General features: G+C 39.5%; 1 protein-coding gene across 1 annotated transcript in view; it reads right to left on the bottom strand.

Moving 5' to 3' along the window:
* Positions 1 to 22,805, bottom strand: part of scamp1 (secretory carrier membrane protein 1) — a 59,938-nt gene that overhangs the window by 35,537 nt on the left and 1,596 nt on the right. Inside the window, exon 2 of the mRNA XM_062972351.1 lies at positions 4,092 to 4,169. Coding sequence (XP_062828421.1) covers positions 4,092 to 4,169 — 78 coding nt within the window. The remainder of the gene's footprint in view (positions 1 to 4,091; positions 4,170 to 22,805) is intronic.

The raw sequence follows: 22,805 nt of genomic DNA, 5'->3' as shown, positions 1-22,805 counted from the left end.
AGCCTATCAAATGTTCACAATCTGCCCATAATTTAATTTCAAATTCATATTTACTCTTTTCAAAGCCAAGCATTTTTATCCATTTAAAACCTTTCAAATATTTGTCTGTATGACTACCACAGGAAAGTATAACCTTTTGACAATAGATCTTCATATCACTTAATTCTACATTGTTTTTGATCAAATTCCAAATGATTTTTCTTCTTTTGCTGCTATTTCCGTCCTATAAATAGCCTCTTTGTTAACACCCAAAGAGACATCTTAGGGCATAACATCAGGCTGTATAACTTCCATAACCTTAGCAAGGAAAACTCATGAAATTATCATACCGTGTTTCCCCAAAAATAAGACAGTGTCTTATATTAATTTTTGCTCCCAAAGAGGCTCTAGGTCTTATTTTCAGGGGATGTCTTATTTTTCCATGAAGAAGAATTCACATTTATTGTTGAACAAAAAAATGAACATTTATTATATACTGTACTGTAGCTGTCATCATAAACCAGCATAACCAGACAAACTGAATCCTAACAAGAATTTATTGTTGCTACTACAACACTTTATGGTACATACATTTACCGATCCTGCATGCTCTGGTGTTGTGTTTGGTGGGCATGTCTTACTTTCAGGGGAGGCCTTATATTTAGCAATTCAGCAAAACCTCTACTAGGTCTTATTTTCTGGGGATGTCTTATTTTAAGGGAAACAGGGTAGTGCTAGCTCCAATGGAACCAGAATGGGGCCATGTGATTGGGAAAGTGTTGCCAAGGAGGAGCTGTGTATGGGGCAATAGATACGCCTTGCTGCTCCCCCTTTTCTCCCCAGAAGTCTGGAAAAGCAGGATACTTTGCCAGGGCTTTATGATGAGGTTGCAAGAAATGTATGGCAGGGTTCAGTCATGTTTTCAATTGACCCTGTAATTTTAATCCCTTTTTCTTCGACCAAATGCCAAACAGGGGTGTATAAATATGGCAATACCCTAGAGCAGGTCTGCACAACCTGTGGCCCTCCAAATGATTTGGACTTTAGCTCCCCAGAATTCCTGACCACAGGTTGTGGGGAATTGCTCTAGAAGCATTAGACAAGCTGGCTAAGGCTTCTGAGAGATGGTCTGTATAACCAAACACTTGGAGGGTCAAAGATTGTGCAGGTCTGCCCTAGGGGATGTAGAGTATCTTTTCTCTTTAAAAACGTTCCAAAAAATGGGGGGTAGGGGCATAAGAGCATCTGTGGAGAACTGAATTTTTCCCATCCCTGCATTCAAGCAAAAAAGCAGCCTGTAAACAGTTATAGTTCATCACAAAGGGACTGATCTTGCAAGCATTAGTTCATACAGCCACAACTGTGTTTTTCAAATAGACAACATAAGGAACATATCTAAAGCAATTGGACAAATTTATGAAAATGTATAAACTCAATTAAGATTGTCTGCAGTTGAGATCACAAGGTTTTAAGGAATAAATTACCAACTAAAGCATATGTTCTGATGAACAGTACACAAGACAGTCCATCCTACTTATATAAAAAGTGGTCTAATAAAAAGGTTAGTGCTTGGAAATTTAATAAAACATCTTAAAACAAGCACTAGAGCAGTGGTTCTCAACCTGGGGTCCCCAGATGTTTTTAGCCTACAACTCCCAGAAATCCCAGCCAATTTACCAACTGTTGGGATTTCTGGGAGCTGAAGGCCAAAAACATCTGGGGACCCCAACTTGAGAATCACTGCACTAGAGGAAGAGAAGGCAAACCCCTTCTGAATAAACCTTGCCAAGAAAATGCCATGAAAAGATCATCGTAAGTCAGAAATGACTTGAAGGCATGTAGTAACAACAGCAATATTATGGGCATGCACTGAAAATGACTAAAAACTATGTTTATTGCTACCAAATTAAAGACTAAATAGTATGACCTTATTCTACCAGTACTACTCCAGCTGCACTGGCTTTGGTCATTTTTAAAGTCATATTCAAAGCAGTGTTCTTGACCTAAAGCCTTTCAGAGCTTAGGATCACAGAGGACCCCCTGCCTCCACATCTACTTAACCATTTGATAATATCTTCAATGAAGAGCCTCCTATAGGGGTCCACATCCCCAAAGATAACTGGTAGTATGCCAGTTACGGACAGTTTAATTGTACTTTTGGTCCTGTACTTTTGAAATAGAATTTTAACCATTATGCATTCACTTTTGAATTTGTTTTATTCTTTTTGTTAACTACTACGGGTGGTCATAAAATATGTTGGTATACCTACTCAGCAAGGAGCATCCCATATAGGGAGAAATGAGATAATTATAATATAATCATGGAACTTGTATAAAATCACAAACCAAGCCAGTCATCTTTACCACTATCTTGTGACCCCCCCCCCCCCACACACACAAAAAAAGAACTCAATTTTCTTTGAAAACTTGCAAATGTTTTCCATTACCGGAATTGTCCAAACATGTCTTACTTTGAACCCTTCCTATATTTGAAAATATAGGTTTAAGAATATAGCCATAAAAGGAAAATCACAATAAAATGAAAGGGAACAAAACATTTTGATGCACTACATTAGTAGCCGCACTACCTCTATGGTGATGAAACAATGGGGAATGAAAGCAAACAAAATTTTCTGGATAGAATTAGCCACTATCTCCAAATCTTTGCTTCCTTTATAAGCACTATACCTGTGGCCATGTTACTTCTGATCATTTTATGTACACAGGAATAGTTAGTTATACCAGTGTATGAGTACCAAAACAGCCATTTTGTTTAGGTGTTCTCAGTGCAGTACACCTGGCAAACAAAGAGGTGATGAATAGGCAAACAAAGAAGTGATGCTTCAAATAAATAAATAAATAAATAAATAAATAAATAAAATTGAAAGAGCTTATACAGCATGTGCTCACTGGTAGCAATTAGGTGCTCCAGCTGGCAAAAGCAGGTGTTAACGGGAGGGCCTGTTTTGAGAATAAAGCAGTGAATGCTAATGAGAAAACAGTTGAAGTGTAAACAAGAGACTAAAAAAGTTCTCACTTTCAGATACTTTTGCATGCATTGTGGAAGGGTATGATCCCGTTCAAGTATTCAATGGACTTTTGGGAATAGAAAGATATGTACTACTCTAGTTAGACTTATGAAAGGCTGTTCTGAGCAGAAGGCTGGACTAAGTGATCCATGAGGAGCCTTTCAACACCATGTCACTATACGAATGTAAATTTAAAATTTTGATAAGTAACAAAGAAGTCTTCTTTGCTGAGTAACATCAGTTTCAGAGATATGTTTGGTGAGGACACAGGAAGGGGCTTTCTTTAAAAGGTCATAAATCCCCCAAAAAGTTGAAGAGACTGTTGCTTCTAGTTTACTTAGAGACCAGAGATCCAGAGTGCCCTCAATCCACCTATATGAATGTGTCCTATAGGTTCAAAAATTCATTTTCCGATTCCCTGCAAAATCCCTCACATTTTCAGGAACAGCTCAGATATCTTCTTGTGGAGTTGTTTGGATCTCAGATTTTCATTTTCGTTTCATGCTATCAATTTCTTAGGGCAGATTATACACAAGCTTACATTTAAGAAGCTTATGCTTAAGAGGAGAAAATTTGATCTCTGATCTGGAAGGGCCCTCTGTATTGTCAAACCAGACTGAGACAGAATGGGGCTTTTAATGATTAGAAATGTAAGAGGCATAGGGAAATCCCAGTTCTATCCATTAAATCTCCCATTCATAAATGACTTTCTTAGCCACAACTACTTCATTCTTGTCTCATTTCTTTCTCCCCTGGTCTAGGATTTATTTCCTTTCATAACCTATTTCAAAAACAGCATCTATTGGCAAGTTGCACCAACAAAGTCCTATCCTGTTGGCACCCAATCATTACTAACAGAAGGAACTGTGACATTTGCCCAATGTTAAGTTCCCTTTTTAAACCAGTTCTAAAATAAATTCCAAATATTTTTTTTAGAATCAAGTGAGTAGTTAAAGCAAACTGCCAAAAACATGACTGATCATAGCCCAGGAGAATTTTCTTTGTAAATGAGGATAAATCCCAAATCTCATATCAAAAACGTTGTTAGACGTGGAGTTTCAAGGGAAATATATAGACACTTACTGTTCTAGAATCTGAGAATGGATTGTACTCATCTAATCCTGGAGGTACATTTCTTGTCACTTGTGTAACTGAAGGATCCTAAACAGAGAGAAAATGAGTGGTTACAGGAAGCATGCAATTGCACACTACACATGTTAGCACTAAAATTAGCATATGAACAATGAATAGCCTGCAATCCTACACATAACCTTCCTGTTAATAAGATACCTTGAACCCCAGGATACTCTCCTGCTGAGGTTATCCTAATATTCCCAAGCAAAGGAATTTCAAAGGGAAATTCAATTGTGTAAACACAAGTCAAGGAATCCATGTCTACACCTGAGACTTAACATAATTCTAAGCTTTTATTATCAATATCTGGATATCTGGCATGTCCTTTTTTGCCAACTCGGAATGACATTCTTCGCATCTGATGAAGCTGACTCATTTCCACTAAAGTATGTGCCATAATAAACAAGTTCATCTTCAAGGTGCCACAGGACATGCTACAACAGATAACATGGCAACCTCTCTAGAAACTGTCCATGTGTTTCTGTAATCTTAACATTTGACACAAACATATTAAGCCAATATCAATATTCTATTTGGAGGAAAACTACATTACCTACTAAGAATTGCGTTTTTAAATCCCCCTAAGTGCCCAGTGTCCTGTTAAAATGTCAATAACATGGAGAGTTACTTGCTCAACACTGCCATATTTTCAGTTTTAGGATTGACTATATTTGGCATAGAAAGAGGAAGAGATGTGTTCTGTCATTCTTCTTATTCTATAGGTCACCCTCATTTTATCATGATCTGCTTATAAATCTAGATTAACATGATTTGTGAGCTATCCCATCTGTGACACAGATGAGTTATGAAGTGTACTGCTCCTCCTGAGTACATGAATGAAAACTCAGTATTGAGCTAAATACTGTCTCTAGGAATCTTAAATATCAAATAAAGTTCTGGGAAGCATAAACAAGCATATTTTACAAAAAAAAACAAACAAACCCCATTTGTAGTTCAAAATTATCTCTAGATTTTGATGTATCTAGAGACAAGACGGAATCATGTTTACATGAGGTATAACTACCAAATTCCAAAAAAAAGATACAACTATCAGGGATTTAGAATTCAAGAATTGAGAAGTGGTTTTAGGGAAGTGGGGCGGGGGGGAGAATTCAGCAATGCAACCGAATGTAATCATCTTCTCTTTTAGGCCACTGGCTGAAGCTAAACCACTTGCATCCTCTTAGTACTCCAGCCCAAACCAATTGGAAAATTTTGCTTACAAACAGTTGTGTGCTACCAATTCTCCTGGAAATACATATTAGCCCTTATCCCTACTAATTTTTAGCACAGGGATGAATGGAAAGGTGGGGCTAATTCCAATATTATAAATATATTGCTATTGTGAAGTTGAAGACTCCTGGAATGCTGACACTATGACCATTGAGTTCCTAGCAACTGAATTCCAATAGCATATGGCAATTTAAGTTTGGGAGCCATTACATTAGCAATTTCCCACTAACTAGAGAGACTCAGTGACTATCAGGTTGATCAGACACAGCAACTTTCCAGGGATATCTACAAAGTTTAATTAAGATGGGCTTTTCATCTCAAGCCCAACATGTTAGCCATGATACCACAGTAACTCCTTTTTTTTCGTGTCAGGAGCAACCGGAGTTGCTTCTGGAGTGAGAGAATTGGCCGTCTGCAAGGACGTTGCCCAGGGGACGCCCGGATGTTTTGATGTTTACCATCCTTGTGGGAGGCTTCTCTCATGTCCCCGCATGGAGCTGGAGCTGATAAGAGGGAGCTCATCCGCACTCTCCCCGGGTGGGATTCGAACCTGGCAGCTTTCAGGTCAGCAACCCAACCTTCAAGTCACGAGGCTTTTATCCCCTTGGCCACCGGGGGCTCCACAGTAACTCCTGACAATACATGAAAGGTAAATACAATTACAAATTGAATTTGATTAAATTCTAGCATGGCCATATAAAATAAAATTTTAAAAATATAACACTATACTCAGGATGTTGGCTCTATAAGGAAAGAACCCATGGAAGAGTAAATAGAACAACATTATTACGGTGGGCCAGGAAAGAGATCTTCAGGATTTGGTACTGCAGTTGTTAATAGCTTTCCACTATACTGTAGTAGCTAAAGAGAGTTTTCCAAAAAAGGGTTGGCAGCACAGGAAGGAACCTTACAATTCACCTGGCTCTGACTGACATATATGTAACTGCCTATTGACTTATTCATTGAAAAACAGACAGTTAACTGCTTCATGTGTAAGGAAACAGCAAAAAGATTGTCTAAATAATTCATATGCTTCTAGGCACTGTGCATACGACCTCTTTTTCAGCAATCTGTCTTATTTCTTTATTGTAACATGCAAAGATGGCTCCTAAACATATACATTGTTTCGAATATCTCACTGGTTCCCTAATAGCAAGAATTTTGACATTGCTTACAACTATAATAAATTTACAGTGTGATTTTTAGAAAACAAAAATAGAGATTTTGTTAAGATGGCTTTAATATTTAGACTATAACAAGAAGTCTGAAGATGTATTTCAACATTGTAGCGATCCACGAATTACTGTTGTCTTAGAAATAAGAGATAAGTGTACCCAGAGAAAGGAACAATCCCATGTCATTTCAAATATTCAATTTCAAATGGAAATAATGAAATTAAGTACAAGCCATTATTGTTCCTGTGCCTATTCTACACATCTATTTGCCTGGGATAAGCAGCAAATGTCATAGGGAAGTATCTGAAGACTTGTTGCAGAAAATTACTGCCATCGGTGCAGTCACTAACTATTCTTAATGTAACGCTGTGTAAGGTAAAAGTTTTCCTGTTATTAAGTCTAATCGTGTCTTCTGACTCTGGGGGTTGGTGCTAATCTCCATTTATAAGCCAAAGAGCTGGCGTTGTCCATAGACACCTCCAAGGTCATGTGGCCAGCATGACTGCATGGAGCGCCGTTACCTTCCCGCCAGAGCAGTACCTATTCATCTACTCTCATTTGCATATTTTTGAATTTCTGGGTTGGCAGAAGCTGGGGCTTACAGTGGGGGCTCTCTCCACTCCCCCAATTCAAACCTCGGTCCAGAAGTTCAGCAGCTCAGCGCTTTAATACGCTGCGCCATCAGGGGATATTATTTCCTAAAGGTTGTGAATATACAATATTTCTGATTTTTCTGTCTGTTGGAGGCAAGTATGAATGCTGCAATTAGGGAAAATGATGAGCATGTAATGGCCTTGCAGCTTTAAAGCCTGGCTGTTTCCTCCCTGAGCAAATTTTTTGTTGGGAGGTGTTAGCTGGCCCTGATTGTTTCCTGTCTGGAATTCCCTTGTTTTCAGAATGGTGTTGTTTGAGATATTTTATGTGCTTCTACTGTCTGTGGCCCCCAGAAAACAGAGGATTTGCCAGACTTTTGTGATGGGAATACTTTGTTGGGAGGTGTTAGCTGGCCCTGATTGTTTCCTGTGTGGAATTCCTGTTTCCAGAGTGTTGTTCTTTATTTAGTGTTCTAATTTTAGAGATTGTATTGTTCTGTTTTATTATACCACAGTAATTTTTATATATTCTGATTTTAGTGTTTTTGAATACTTGGAGCCAAATTGTATTCATTTTCACGGTTCACAGCAACACAATAATAATAATAATAATAATAATAATAATAATAATAATAATAATAATAATATAGTAATAATAATGACTTTGGTAATACACACTGCTTCACTCCCTTCTCAGCTTCTATCTGGAAGAATCCTTTCTTGGGAGATGTTAGCTGGCCCTGATTGTTTCCTTTGTGGAATTCCCAATTTCCCTGCTTTCAGAGTGTTGCTCTTTATTTACTGTCCTGGTTTTAGAGATTATATTGTTCTGTATTATTCTATCACAGTAATTATTTCATATTACAGTAGAATCTCACTTATCCAACATTCGCTTATCCAATGTTCTGGATTATCCAACGCAGTCTGCCTTTTAGTAGTCAATGTTTTTGTAGTCAGTGTTTTAAATTCATTGTGATATTTTGGTGATAAATTTGTAAATACAGTAATTACTACATAGCATTACTGCACATGGAACTACTTTTTCTGTCAAATTTGTTGTATAACATGATGTTTTGGTGCTTAATTTGTATAATGATGACCTAATTTGATGTTTAATCGGCTTTTCCTGAATTCCTTCTTATTATCCAACATATTCACTTATCCAACGTTGGGCCGGCCTGTTTATGTTGGATAAGTGAGACTCTACTGTATATTGATAATCTTATATTATCTGCTTAGAACTGGATTATAGGAGGCCCCTTCTTCACAGCTGTATAAAATGCACACTGAAGTGGATTATATGGCAGTGTGGAGTCAAGATAATCCAGTTCAAAGGAGATAATATAAGATTCTAAATGGGTTATATAGCTGTGTGGAAGGGCCTTGAGTCTACACTGCCATATAATCCAGTGCAAATTAGATAATCTGTGGAAAAGGCCTAAGTGAAGCCTAACTCTGCCAGTCCCCTGGGCTGAGTTGGTTACTAGGAGACCAATTGGGCAGAGCTTAGCCTTCTAACTGGCAGCAACTGGATAAAAACAATTATTCTTCTCCCTCTAATTAGGACATTGTTTTTCTTTTCTTTTTGTTGTATCAACCTAGAGCCGTGGATGATGGGTTGTGTTGTCAAATTTCGAGGTTGGGGGGCCTGTAGTTTTGTTGTTTTGTCCGCTGCCCTGATTCCATCATAATTATATCAAAAGGTAGAACTAAATCAAACAGTATGCCTGTGTAGATTATAAGCAGAAGCACAAATGTTCTGGGAAATCTGAATAGTTAGGTCTTCCTAGTATAGAACTGTAAGTCTCAACATTCCTCATAATTGCTGGTGCTAGCTAATGCCTCTGGTACTTGCTATCCAACAGCATCTGGAGAGCCACATGATCCCTATTAAAGTATTAGAAGAATGAAAGCTTCCCTCAGAAAAGTGAAGGCTAGTCAAAATGACAAAAGAAAAAGAAACACAAACTTGCACCCAACATAATTGCAAACAGCTGATCAAAGGGATGCAAAAAAGTTTTCAAGGTATATTTTGCTCAACAATTAAAAGGCATTTAGTCATGCAATATATTCAGAAGCAGGAAACGGGCTAGGGGGGAAGCCAGCCATAGGATAACAACCTAAAACAGTCCCAAAAGAAGGTAAGGAGATTGCAGAGAAGCTGAATGAATTATTCGTGTCTGATGAAAGCAGTGATGAGAGGTGCTGCGCTAAACCTAATTAAAAATTAAGATATCACTGAATCCACATAAAAGTTCTTTGAAAGTCCTGTTCTTACAAATACATGCAACATGTCCCCAAGACCAGACTCTGTATCATAGCTCTGGAAAATAGTCAACCTAACACCAGTTTTTAAAAAGTGATCCAAAGTGTTAGCTGATCTTCTTTTCCAAGCAGATTAGTAGAAAGCAAAATTAAAAGTAATATTATCAAGCACTTCAAAAGAAGCAACTGGCAAAACCACCTCTGTGTATATCCTGCTTAAGAAAACCCTATGAAATTCATGGGGTTGCTAAGAGTTGACAGGCAACTTGGAGACACACAAGTACAAAGAACACATGTTGCTAAAAGGAATATTCACCTCAGAATTATTTGAGAGTATCAAAAAGCATGTACATGGGTTGATTTGTTAGACATTGTTCACTTAGCTTTGACCAAGTGCTTCGTAGGTCAATGCTAAATGAAACTGGGACAGAAGAAGAGGTCAGGTTTTATTATGGATCAAATTGGATAAAGAACAGGAAGCAGAAAACAGGCACACATGCATCATTTCCATGGTGCAGGGGGAAGTAGATTGGCAGGACATATTTTAAACGTTTAAATAAGAGATCTGGGGTTAAGTGTTAGCAGTGAGGTAGCTAAATTTGATGACAATAACTAATTATTCAACTTTTCCACGGATCTTACTCCCAAGGACATGTTAAACTGTTTGTTTTATCACTACTGCTGGGCTTTGTGTTGTTCATTCATACCCCGCTTTTTCTCTCCACAAAGAAGACTCAAAGCGGCTTACATTAAAAAGCATTTCAATACAATGTGTTACTTGCTATGAATTCTTATTTTTAAATTGCTAAACGCTGTGAGATATTTTACTGAAGTAAAAATTACTAAGATAGTAATATCTGTCCTAATGCTTATCTTTTTTCTCTAGAATGAATATTGTAAAAGATAGCAACCAGCACTTTACCATTACTGGCTACCACTCCCGCATTCCTAAGACTTCTGATCTTCATTCAATTCCCATGGCTGAGCACTAGAATAAAAACAGGGGCAAGGCAGCTACAGATATAACCAAATATTTAATAAAATGAAATATTTATCTTGTGTTATCTATGATGTATTTATTTTTCCATTCATACGTTTCTCAGTAATTATAGTTTTCTGGATGGTGTACAAAATTAGACAGATTTAAAATTTAAAATCAAGTTTTTTTAAAAAAGAATCAAAGCAACTATAAAAAAGTACTACAATGTCATAATAGAGGTTTCCTATATAAGTCATGCAAAGCTGGTGACCATTTTTAATATAGACTTACTGTATGTAAGCCTTGTGAGGCTAGAAGCCATTTTTAATATGAGCTTACTGCATAAGACTGTATAAGCTTCTCCACCCCACCCCCCAATACACACGTTCACTCTTATTCATGTGTACAAGTTTTAAGAGTGCTCCTGAATCTTACCCTTGGCTTGTCCACGGGTCATAGGAAAAATCTCTCATTTTGGCCCCCAAAGCCTACCCACAACTTTTACATGAGGTCAATTAATACATGAATATATATGGTAGAAATGGGTAGCAGAGCTATACCTGACTAGAGTGCGTTGTGTGTTACATAAAGCATGTAAAAATCATTATCTTTAGCCTAATGCTCACCAAGAATGAATCCATAAAAGGAAGTCTGAACTCAACTATTAAAATCTATCAATTTGGCAGCAAGGACATGAGTTTTATTATATACCTGGATACCCAGCAATGCCCAGGTTATTTGAAAAGGGCCTTGTTTGATTTTGGATGTTAACTCCTATCAGTTTAGTCATATGTTACAGTATGTCTTAGAAAAAAAACTCATCTTTGCTTTTGTTTTTTTATGAATGCTCCCATTAGAAAATGCATAAGGACGTGGGTGAACTACAATCCCCAAAAATCTTGGATCAATCCTCCCAAAACTCCCCCAGTATACACAGTTGGCCATATTGGGTCTGTGTCTAAGAGCATTAATCTCAGAGCACTTGATACTTTTACACAACTACAACATTTATAAGCTACTAGCTGTGCCCGGCTATGCATTGCTGTGACGTATGGAAATCCTTTGTTGGCCAGGTGGAATAGCAGTGAATAGCCTTGCAGCCTCAAAACCTGGCCGTTTTCTTCTTATGAGAATCCTTGTTTGGTGAGTTAAAATGCAACGGAATAGGCTTGCTGCTTGGAAGCCTGGGTACTTGCGTTCTAGGGGAATGGTTTTTTGGGCTGCTAGAATTGCAATGAATAGCCTCGCTGCTTCAAAGTCTGGATGCTTGCTACCTAAGGGAATCTTTAGTTGGCCAGATTTAATAGTACAGAGTAGTATCGCTGCTTCAAAGTCTGGCCATCTTCTACCAAGGTTAATCGTTTGTTGGTCTGGTTAAATTGCACTAAATAGCCTTGCAGCTTCAAAGCCTGGCTGTGTAATACCTAGGCCAATCTGTTTTTTTTTTTGGGGGGGGGGGGGTTAGTGAAGGACATATCTTGAATGTGTCGGTGTATTGTGGCCAAATTTGGTGTGATTTGGTTCAGTGGTTTTGTTGTTTACTCAATCCTACAAGCGTACATTACATTTTTATATACATAGATTATAATATGACAACCCCAAAAACAAATATGGGTACTACAACAGAACTAGTCAATGGGAATGAGCCTCCTTTGTAGAGAGAAAAAGCAGGGTATAAACATCATCATCATATCCTGTAACATTTTTTTACAGCTGCCTGGAATACCAATTTTGGAAGAATGTCAAATAATGACTTACAGTTTTACTCACCGACTTCCAACAATGACCTAACTTTAGACTGAAGGCAACCGCTAGGTTTTCAACTTTGTGGAGACTGGGTCTGCACTATTTGTACTCAATTGCCATCCAAATCCTTAGGATTATAAGCTGACATGAATAATAATTAACACTATGTAGGAAGCATCTGGTATGTCTAGTTTGCTTTAAAGCAGTGGTTCTCAAAGTGTGCTCTGCGGAGCCCTGGGGGCTATGTAAAGCATACTGAAGGGCTCTGCGGTTCTCCCCTCCTCCCCCCCCCCTACTAGTTTCCCCTCCTCTTTCCTGCTCCTTCTCCTTCCCCCGCCTCCCTTGCTGCCAAAAGCTTTTCCCCCTCACCTTCCTTGCTTCTAAAATCTTACTTCCCTCCCAACAATCAGGGGGTGGTTTGATTGTGCTTTTCCTGCATGGCAGAAGGGAGTTCAATCGGATGGCCCTTAGAATCATAGCGTTGGAAGAGACCTCATGGGCCATCCAGTCCAACCCCCCCACCAAGAAGCAGGACAATCACATTCAAAGCACTCCTGACAGATGGCCATCCAACCTCTGCTTAAAAGCCTCCAAACAAGGAGCCTCCACCTTGAGGTGGCTCTTATTATTATTATTATTATTATTATTATTATTATTATTATTATTATTATAACAATGGCTGGATGGCCATTTGTTGAGGGTGTTTTGATTATGCAGGATGGTCCCTGGGGTCGCTCGTATTATATTATTATTATTACTACTACTACTACTACTATTATTATTATTATTATCAGTATTACAAACGCTGAGTAGCCATCTGATGGGGGTGCTTGGACTGGATAGCCCCTGAGGTCTTCCACTGAAATGCTGTGATGTTGATTAAAATTGTTCTTCAAAAGTTTTTCCAAGCCTGATATTTATACACTAGATATAATATATAAACATTTCTTGGGGCTCCACTTCAAAAAGGGCTTGAGAACCCCCATTTTAAAGTAACAGTCTCCAAAGCTTTTCCTCTTCCCACATTGATCAAATTGCCAAGGAATACTTTAGACAAAGCAGATAATTCTGTGGCATATCAAATGTCATTTAATGCAGCATTTCCAACATCTACACATTGATGGCTAGTGTGAAACAAATTATCTTTCAGGGAGTTGGTCCATCATTACTCGCCTTCATGCTGAGAATTTATAGGGTTGTAAAACATAGGAACCACAATTCTGGAAAATGTCTATGTAAACTCTATTTCCACCTCCCTTTCTAATAATAGTCCTTAAGGGAGACTGAACTTCAAGGTTTCCTTTACAACTTGTTTATATTCTATTACCACCTGCAGTTCAAATTCATGTTCTCTTTACAGTTTCCTGATCAGATGTTCTGAAACTCCAAAGGTTTTCAAATATAAACATTTATTTTGTGCAAGCTATGCACTAGCTGCATTTAAACAATGCAGTCACAGCCAACATCCCCAACAAGAGTCCTTTTCACATTCTACATTATGATTATCTTGTCTTCTGTGCTACCCTGCCATTCAATTAGTTCTACCAGTTAAAAATATAGAACTTGTATCAACAGTTTCATTGAAAACCAAGGAAGGTTGCCTTGAAAAGTTGAATCAAGTTTATAGTTTATATAAGGCACTGGGGATTTCAACTTTCACTATACTCTATTTTCCATCCAAATAAAACAGGGTACCACAATCTGGAAAACAAGGGTGCAATAGGACACAATTTATTGAGAAAATAGAGTTTATTATTTCAAAGACTCAAAGTGCAAGGATATTCACTTTAGGTCAATCACAATAATTCTATTGTTGGAAGCAATAGGAGTCAGGATGAAGGACTTGATGAAACCTTCTGTCAACAGCTGACCAAACAGGCACAAAGAAGAGATATAGTAGTCATGGGCGATTTCAATTATCCCGATATCTGCTGGAAAACAAACTCAGCCAAGAGTACAAAGTCCAACAAATTCCTCACTTGCCTTGCAGACAATTTTATGGTCCAGAAGGTAGAAGAGGCAACAAGGGGATCAGCAACTCTTGATCTCATCTTAACAAATGTGGAAGACCTGATCAATACAGTTGAAGTCGTCGGATCCTTAGGGGCAAGTGACCATGTGCTCTTGCAGTTTGCAATACAAAGGAATGCTGAAACTAAGACAAGTCAAACATGCATTCTGGACTTTAAGAGAGCTGACTTCCAAAAAATGAAGGAATTACTGAGCGGCATTCCATGGACGCCAATATTAAAAAACAAGGGAGTTAAGGATGGATGGGAGTTTTTCAAAAGTGAAATACTCAAGGCGCAAATGCAAACAGTGCCAACAAAGAAGAAAAATAAGACAAGTGCAAAGAAGCCAGAATGGATGTCCAAAGAACTTCTAACTGAGCTAAAGCTCAAAAGTGACATGCACAAGAAGCGGAAAAGGGGAGAAATCACCAAAGAAGAATTCAAACGTATAGCCAACACCTGTAGGGAAAAGGTTCGCAAGGCTAAAGCGCAAAATGAGCTCAGGCTTGCCAGGGACATAAAAAACAACAAAAAAGGCTTTTTTGCTTACGTTGGTAGAAAAAGGAAGAAAAAGGAGGCGATAGGGCCACTACAAGGAGAAAATGGGATGATGGTGACAGGGTACAGGGAAAAGGCAGAACTGCTTAATGCCTTCTTTGCCTCGGTCTTCTCACAAAAAGAAAGCCATCTTCAACCTCAGCAACATGGGATGGACGAAGGATTGGGGAAAATCCAACCCCAAATAGGGAAACAAGTTGTACAAGAACACCTGGCCACTCTAAACAAATTCAAGTCCCCAGGGCCAGATCAGCTACATCCAAGAGTATTGAAGGAACTAGCGGAAGTTATTTCAGAATCACTGGCAATTATCTTCGAGAGTTCTTGGAGAACGGGAGAAGTCCCAGAAGATTGGAGGAGGGCAAATGTGGTCCCTATCTTCAAGAAGGGAAAAAAGAACGACCCAAACAATTACCGTCCGGTCAGCCTCACATCGATACCAGGCAAGATTCTGGAAAAGATCATTAAGGAAGTGGTCTGTGAACACTTAGAAACTAATGCGGTCATTGCTAATAGTCAACACGGATTTACTTAAAACAAGTCATGCCAGACTAATCTGATCTCTTTTTTCGATAGAGTTACGAGTTGGGTCGATACAGGGAATGCTGTGGATGTAGCCTACCTGGATTTCAGTAAGGCCTTCGACAAAGTCCCCCATGACCTTCTGGCAAACAAACTAGTAAAATGTGGGCTAGACAAAACTACGGTTAGGTGGATCTGTAATTGGCTAAGCGAACAAACCCAAAGGGTGCTCACCAATGCGTCGTCTTCATCATGGATAGAAGTGACAAGTGGAGTGCCGCAGGGCTCTGTCCTGGGCCCGGTTCTGTTCAACATCTTTATTAACGACTTAGACGAAGGGTTAGAAGGCACGATCATCAAGTTTGCAGACGACACAAAACTGGGAGGGATAGCTAACACTCCAGAAGACAGGAGCAGAATTCAAAACGATCTTGACAGACTAGAGAGATGGGCCGAAACTAACAAAATGAAGTTCAACAGGGACAAATGCAAGATACTTCACTTCGGCAGAAAAAATGGAAATCAAAGATACAGAATGGGGGACGCCTGGCTTGACAGCAGTGTGTGCAAAAAAGAACTTGTAGTCGTCGTGGACAACAAGTTAAACATGAGCCAACAATGTGATGCGGCAGCTAAAAAAGCCAACGGGATTCTGGCCTGCATCAATAGGGGTATAGCGTCTAGATCCAGGGAAGTCATGCTCCCCCTCTATTCTGCCTTGGTCAGACCACACCTGGAATACTGTGTCCAATTTTGGGCACCGCAGTTGAAGGGAGATGTTGACAAGCTGGAAAGCGTCCAGAGGAGGGCGACTAAAATGATTAAGGGTCTGGAGAAAAAGCCCTATGAGGAGCGGCTTAAAGAACTGGGCATGTTTAGCTTGCAGAAGAGAAGGCTGAGAGGAGACATGATAGCCATGTACAAATACGTGAAGGGAAGTCATAGGGAGGAAGCTTGTTTTCTGCTGCCCTGCAGACTAGGATGCGGAGCAATGGCTTCAAACTACAGGAAAGGAGATTCCACCTGAACATCAGGAAGAACTTCCTCACTGTGAGAGCTGTTCGACAGTGGAACTCTCTCCCCTGGGCTGTGGTAGAGGCTCCTTCTTTGGAGGCTTTTAAGCAGAGGCTGGATGGCCATCTGTCGGGGGTGCTTTGAATGCGATTTCCTGCTTCTTAGCAGGGGGTTGGACTGGATGGCCCATGAGGTCTCTTCCAACTCTACTATTCTATGATTACTTCAACTGTATTTGTAAAGGCTTACAAGGCAACTTTAAAAAATACAAAAGCACTGGTCTGCATTAGTATATAAATGTTTCCTTAATGATCTTTTCCAGAATTTTGCCTGGTATTGATGTGAGGCTGACCGGACGGTAATTGTTTGGGTCGTTCTTTTTTCCCTTCTTGAAGATAGGGACCACATTCGCCCTCCTCCAATCTGCTGGGACTTCTCCCGTTCTCCGAGAGTTCTTGGAGAACGGGAGAAGTCCCAGCAGATTGGAGGAGGGCGAATGTGGTCCCTATCTTCAAGAAGGGAAAAAAGAACGACCCAAACAATTACCGTCCGGTCAGCCTCACATCAATACCAGGCAAAATTCTGGAAAAGATCATTAAGGAAGTGGTCTGCGAACACTTAGAAACAAATGCGGTCATTGCTAATAGTCAACACGGATTTACCAAAAACAAGTCATGCCAGACTAATCTGATCTCTTTTTTCGATAGAGTTACGAGTTGGGTCGATACAGGGAATGCTGTGGATGTAGCGTACCTGGATTTCAGTAAGGCCTTCGACAAAGTCCCCCACGACCTTCTGGCAAACAAACTAGTAAAATGTGGGCTAGACAAAACTACGGTTAGGTGGATCTGTAATTGGCTAAGCGAACGAACCCAAAGGGTGCTCACCAATGCGTCGTCTTCATCATGGAAAGAAGTGACAAGTGGAGTGCCGCAGGGCTCCATCTTGGGCCCGGTTCTGTTCAACATCTTTATTAACGACTTAGACGAAGGGTTAGAAGGCACGATCATCAAGTTTGCAGACGACACAAAACTGGGAGGGATAGCTAACACTCCAGAAGACAGGAGCAGAATTCAAAACGATCTTGACAGACTAGAGAGATGGGCCAAAACTAACAAAATGAAGTTCAACAGGGACAAATGCAAGATACTTCACTTCGGCAGAAAAAATGGAAATCAAAGATACAGAATGGGGGACGATGCCTGGCTTGACAGCAGTGTGTGCGAAAAAGACCTTGGAGTCCTCGTGGACAACAAGTTAAACATGAGCCAACAATGTGATGCGGCTGCTAAAAAAGCCAATGGGATTCTGGCCTGCATCAATAGGGGAATAGCGTCTAGATCCAGGGAAGTTATGCTCCCCCTCTATTCTGCCTTGGTCAGACCACACCTGGAATACTGTGTCCAATTTTGGGCACCGCAGTTGAAGGGAGATGTTGACAAGCTGGAAAGCGTCCAGAGGAGGGCGACTAAAATGATTAAGGGTCTGGAGAAAAAGCCCTATGAGGAGCGGCTTAAAGAACTGGGCATGTTTAGCTTGCAGAAGAGAAGGCTGAGAGGAGACATGATAGCCATGTACAAATACGTGAAGGGAAGTCATAGGGAGGAAGCTTGTTTTCTGCTGCCCTGCAGACTAGGATGCGGAGCAATGGCTTCAAACTACAGGAAAGGAGATTCCATCTGAACATCAGGAAGAACTTCCTCACTGTGAGAGCTGTTCGACAGTGGAACTCTCTCCCCTGGGCTGTGGTAGAGGCTCCTTCTTTGGAGGCTTTTAAGCAGAGGCTGGATGGCCATCTGTCGGGGGTGCTTTGAATGCGATTTCCTGCTTCTTAGCAGGGGGTTGGACTGGATGGCCCATGAGGTCTCTTCCAACTCTACTATTCTATGATTACTTCAACTGTATTTGTAAAGGCTTACAAGGCAACTTTAAAAAATACAAAAGCACTGGTCTGCATTAGTATATAAATGCTTCCTTAATGATCTTTTCCAGAATTTTGCCTGGTATTGATGTGAGGCTGACCGGACGGTAATTGTTTGGGTCGTTCTTTTTTCCCTTCTTGAAGATAGGGACCACATTCGCCCTCCTCCAATCTGCTGGGACTTCTCCCGTTCTCCGAGAGTTCTGGAGAGAAGTCTGCTGCCCTGCAGACTAGGACACGGAACAATGGCTTCAAACTACAGGAAAGGAGATTCCACCTGAACATCAGGAAGAACTTCCTCACTGTGAGAGCTGTTCGACAGTGGAACTCTCTCCCCGGGGCCGTGGTGGAGGCTCCTTCCTTGGAGGCTTTTAAGCAGAGGCTGGATGGCCATCTGTCGGGGGTGCTTTGAATGCGATTTCCTGCTTCTTAGCAGGGGGTTGGACTAGATGGCCCATGTGGTCTCTTCCAACTCTACTATTCTATGATTCTATGATTCTATGATTCTAACTGTATGTTTCAGACTGATTTAAGCTTGAGATTTTGTGGATTTCTTTCTACTTCTTCCAAAAACTCCATCCGGCTGAACACCTGTTTTTGGGAGACACACAAAAATGGATATATAGGTCTACCAGTATCCGGCCAGCAGAAATGAATCAAGGTTCAGCCAAAATACACAAGCCTACAAAGTACTCCTGTTAGATGGTCATCCAGTCTCTGCTTAAAAACCACATAAGATGAGACTCCACCACACTCTTTGGCAGCATATTCCACTGTTGAACACCTGTAACTGTCAGGAAGTTGGGTTGCTGTGAGTTTTCCAGGCTGTATAGCCATATTCCAGAAGCATTCTCTCCTGACGTTTCGCCCTCATCCTGACATTTCGCAGGCATCCTCAGAGGTTGTGAGGTCTGTTGGAAACTATGCAATGGGGTTTATATATCTGTAGAATGTAAAGAGTGGGAGAAAGAACTTTAGTCTGTTTGAGGCAAGTGTGAATGTTGCAATTGGCATATTTGCCTCAAACAGACAAGAGTTCTTTCTCCCACCTTGGACATTCCACAGATATATAAACCACACTTGCCTAGTTTCCAATAGACCTCACAACCTCTGAGGATGCCTGCCATAGATGCAGGTGAAATGTCAATAAAGAATGCTATTGGAACATGGCCATACAGCCCGCAAAACTCACAGCAACCCAGTGATTCCGGTCATGAAAGCCTTCGACAACACATATCAGGAAATCTTCCTAACGTTTCAGTGGAATCTTTTTTCCTCCAGTTTGATCCATTGCTCGCATCCTAGTCTCTAGAGAAGCAAAGTTCAATATAACATTTTTCAAATACTTAAATATGATAATAATGTCCCCCCTCAATCTTCTCCTCTCCAAGCTAAACATACCCATCTCCCTAAGCCACTCCTCATAAGGTTTGGCTTCCAGACCTTTCCAATTCAGGATCGTGCCTAACTCCTTCATAGTTACCATTCAAAGTCCTAGTCTTCTTCTGAGTTCTTGACTACAGACTCTATTCTGATAATTTACTTGGACAAAGGTATGGAAAATGTTAACTATTTCAATGTCTTCATCATTTACTTTTAAATTATTTTTAAAATCTGTGGTCATTGTTTTCCTAATACTCATCTGTAATCCTGCTTTTGCACTTTCTTTCTTGACTTCATGAGGTTGCCATAAATTGAATTCAATTAACAACAAATTTTATTTGAGACTGGTCTTACATAAATAGGATACTATTACAATAACAACTGGATTTAAAGTCTCTAAAGGTTTTGCGGCTACTATTTGAATTCTTTTTACACATTCAGATTAATATTGAGGAAATCATTGCAAAGAAGAATGTTAACAGGAAATAACTAAACCTGTTCGGTAGATTTATGCAAAGAGGACTTGGAGTGATTACTCAACTTAAGAACAAATGTTATCTTGCAGAACAAGAATGTTAAGCAATTTTATGTTCTCATATAACATCTTATACTGATCCTGCAGGTCACTATTCTATATATACATCACCAGAAGTGCAGATATATATCAAACCAAGTGGACCCCAGCCTACGAAAACTCAAATCACAATGTTATTGTTACCTTTTCAAGAAGTCCTGATTTTTACGATACTCTAATTATTTTATTTATCAGCTATACATATATCCCACTTTTCATCCAGTAAGTTCAAGAAATTGCACATGAATCTCCTCCGCCACACTTTAACCTCACAGCAATCCTCTGAGATAAATCAAAATGAGGCAAACTCTGACTAGTCCAAGATCATCCAATGAATCTCATATCTCAGATGGCTCAATCCAATAAAAATCATAAGAACATACCAGTTATATTATTATTCATTTATATTCCATCTTTCTCCAAATAATAGGACTCAAGATGGCTAGCAACATATTTAAAAAATAAAATGTAAAAACAATACAAAAACATCTATCACTACTAACAAACTGGTTCAACAATCACCCTCTTGCCTTCCATATAATGAGATCGGCCACTGGACTGGCCATGTTGTCCAAATGCCCGATCACTGTCTCCCAAAACAATTACTCTATTCCCAACTCAAGAACAGAAAATGGAATGTTGGTGGACAGTAAAAGAGATTTAAAGATGATCTGAAAGCTAACCTTAAAAACTGTGGCATAGACACAGAAAACCGGAAAGCCCTGGCCCTTGAGCGCTCTATTTGAAGGTCAGCTATGAACAGCAGTGCTGTGGAATTTCAAGAGGCATGAATGGAGGGCTAAAGTGAGAAACGTGCCAAGAGGAAGGCATGTCAAGCCAATCATGAGCGGGGCTGCCTTCTATCTGGAAACCGATGTCCTCACTGTGGAAGAACATGCAGGTCAAGAATAGGGCTCTACAGTCACTGTGTATCCATCACCAAGACACTACACTTGGAAGGCCATCATACTCGATCAACGAGGGATTGTCTAAATAAGATTTGAAATAATGAGAGGGACCAAGTATCACCAAGGTACCACTCTCAAACTACTCTCATTATTTGGGGGGGAGAAAACTTGAATTGTCAAATTAATGTGAAAGAGCTCGTATTAATGCAGCACGGTGAGGGGAGTTATTCTGGTGCTAACATAGTAAACACAGCATATTTACTGGAAAAGCAAGCTTCACAACTTCATTGATCTAGAAAAGTATAAATATGTTAATAATGAAGGCATGATATGCCATGTTACATCTAGGGTTTGTAATTATCTAATAAGTACAGGTATGTTTAGCATCACTAGAGAAAGTGCATTCTAAATGTATGCTGCAGGAATGTGAATTGGGAGACAGATGCCATGAAAAAACCTTCTATAAACCATTACTGCAGGTTGGACTGGATGGCTTTTGTGGTATCTTCCAGCGTTATGATTCTAGGATAAAACTATTGTAATCCAGAAATTGTATTAATAAACTGAACAGATATACTCATCAGAAGAAGCAGCCCCATAAGATAATTGAAAACAGCTATTAAATTAAGGAGTGTAGCCAATGTCTTACAATACACTCCTCCTTCCCTATTCACAGATTCTGCATTCACAGATCCAACCAATCATAGCTTTAAAATTTTATGAGGGGAAATGTCAAAAACCAAACTTTATTGTCATTTTATATATGTGGCATCATTTTGGTATGCTACTATATATAATGGAACGTAGCATCAATGGATTTTGGTATCCATAGGAGTCCGAGAACCAAATGCCAGCAAGTACCAAGGGCCTACTACTGCATCTTAAAGACTATTTTTATTTATTCCAGCACATGACTTCACCAACTGTAAATCATGTAGATATTTCATATGGATTCCATTCAAACTCGCTTTCTTATACTGCTAATTCTAAACTACAGTTTTAAATTACCATTTATTGGTATGAGTGATTTTAACAGGTTTTAATCTTATTTTTATAACTTTTAATATATTAATATATATTTCAATGGTTTGTTTTTATCTATGCATTTTAACTATGTTGTACCCCATCTTGAGGTGAAATGGTTAAGGAATTGTTGCGAAACATTAGTGTGTCGGCTGCAGTGTTTAGGTGTGTTGCAGAAACATAATGAGAAACCTCTGAGTTTATGTGAAATAAGCAATAAAACACATATATATATTACAAGTTATGTATGTGTCTTCATCTCTTATAAGGGCTTGGTTTAACCTTCAGTTTGTTAGTACAACTGAATCACTGTGGCATGAAATGATGCGTGTCTAAAACATTTGTCACCAAAATGAAATGTTTGGAAAGCTCTGCCCTATGGGGAGAAAGGCAGGGTAAAATGCAGTAAATAATAACTACTACTACTACTACTATTACATTAAAAAACCACATAGCCCCCCTTAATTTTTCACATTTACTTCCAATTGGTGCCCCATGACTATGGAATGACCTGTTGGAAGAGATCCGACAGCTAAACATGGTGTTGGAGTTTAAAACGCTATTGACGATCCATCTCTTCCGGCAGGCCTACCCAGCCAACTTTCAATCATGAGATTTGATTTACATTCTATTGCTACTACAGGCAATCTTAGAGTTACAAATGACTCATAATTACAAACAGGGGTGAGACAACAGGAAGTGAAAGAAATCTGTCCCTAGGACATGCCCTGATTGTTTCTTGTCTGGAACTCCCCAG

This window comes from Anolis carolinensis, chromosome 2 (genome assembly GCF_035594765.1).
Source record: "Anolis carolinensis isolate JA03-04 chromosome 2, rAnoCar3.1.pri, whole genome shotgun sequence".
Taxonomy (NCBI): Eukaryota; Metazoa; Chordata; class Lepidosauria; order Squamata; family Dactyloidae; genus Anolis; species Anolis carolinensis.
The sequence above is the reverse complement of the archived record's forward strand: the minus strand, read 5'-3'. Positions and strand labels throughout refer to the sequence as shown.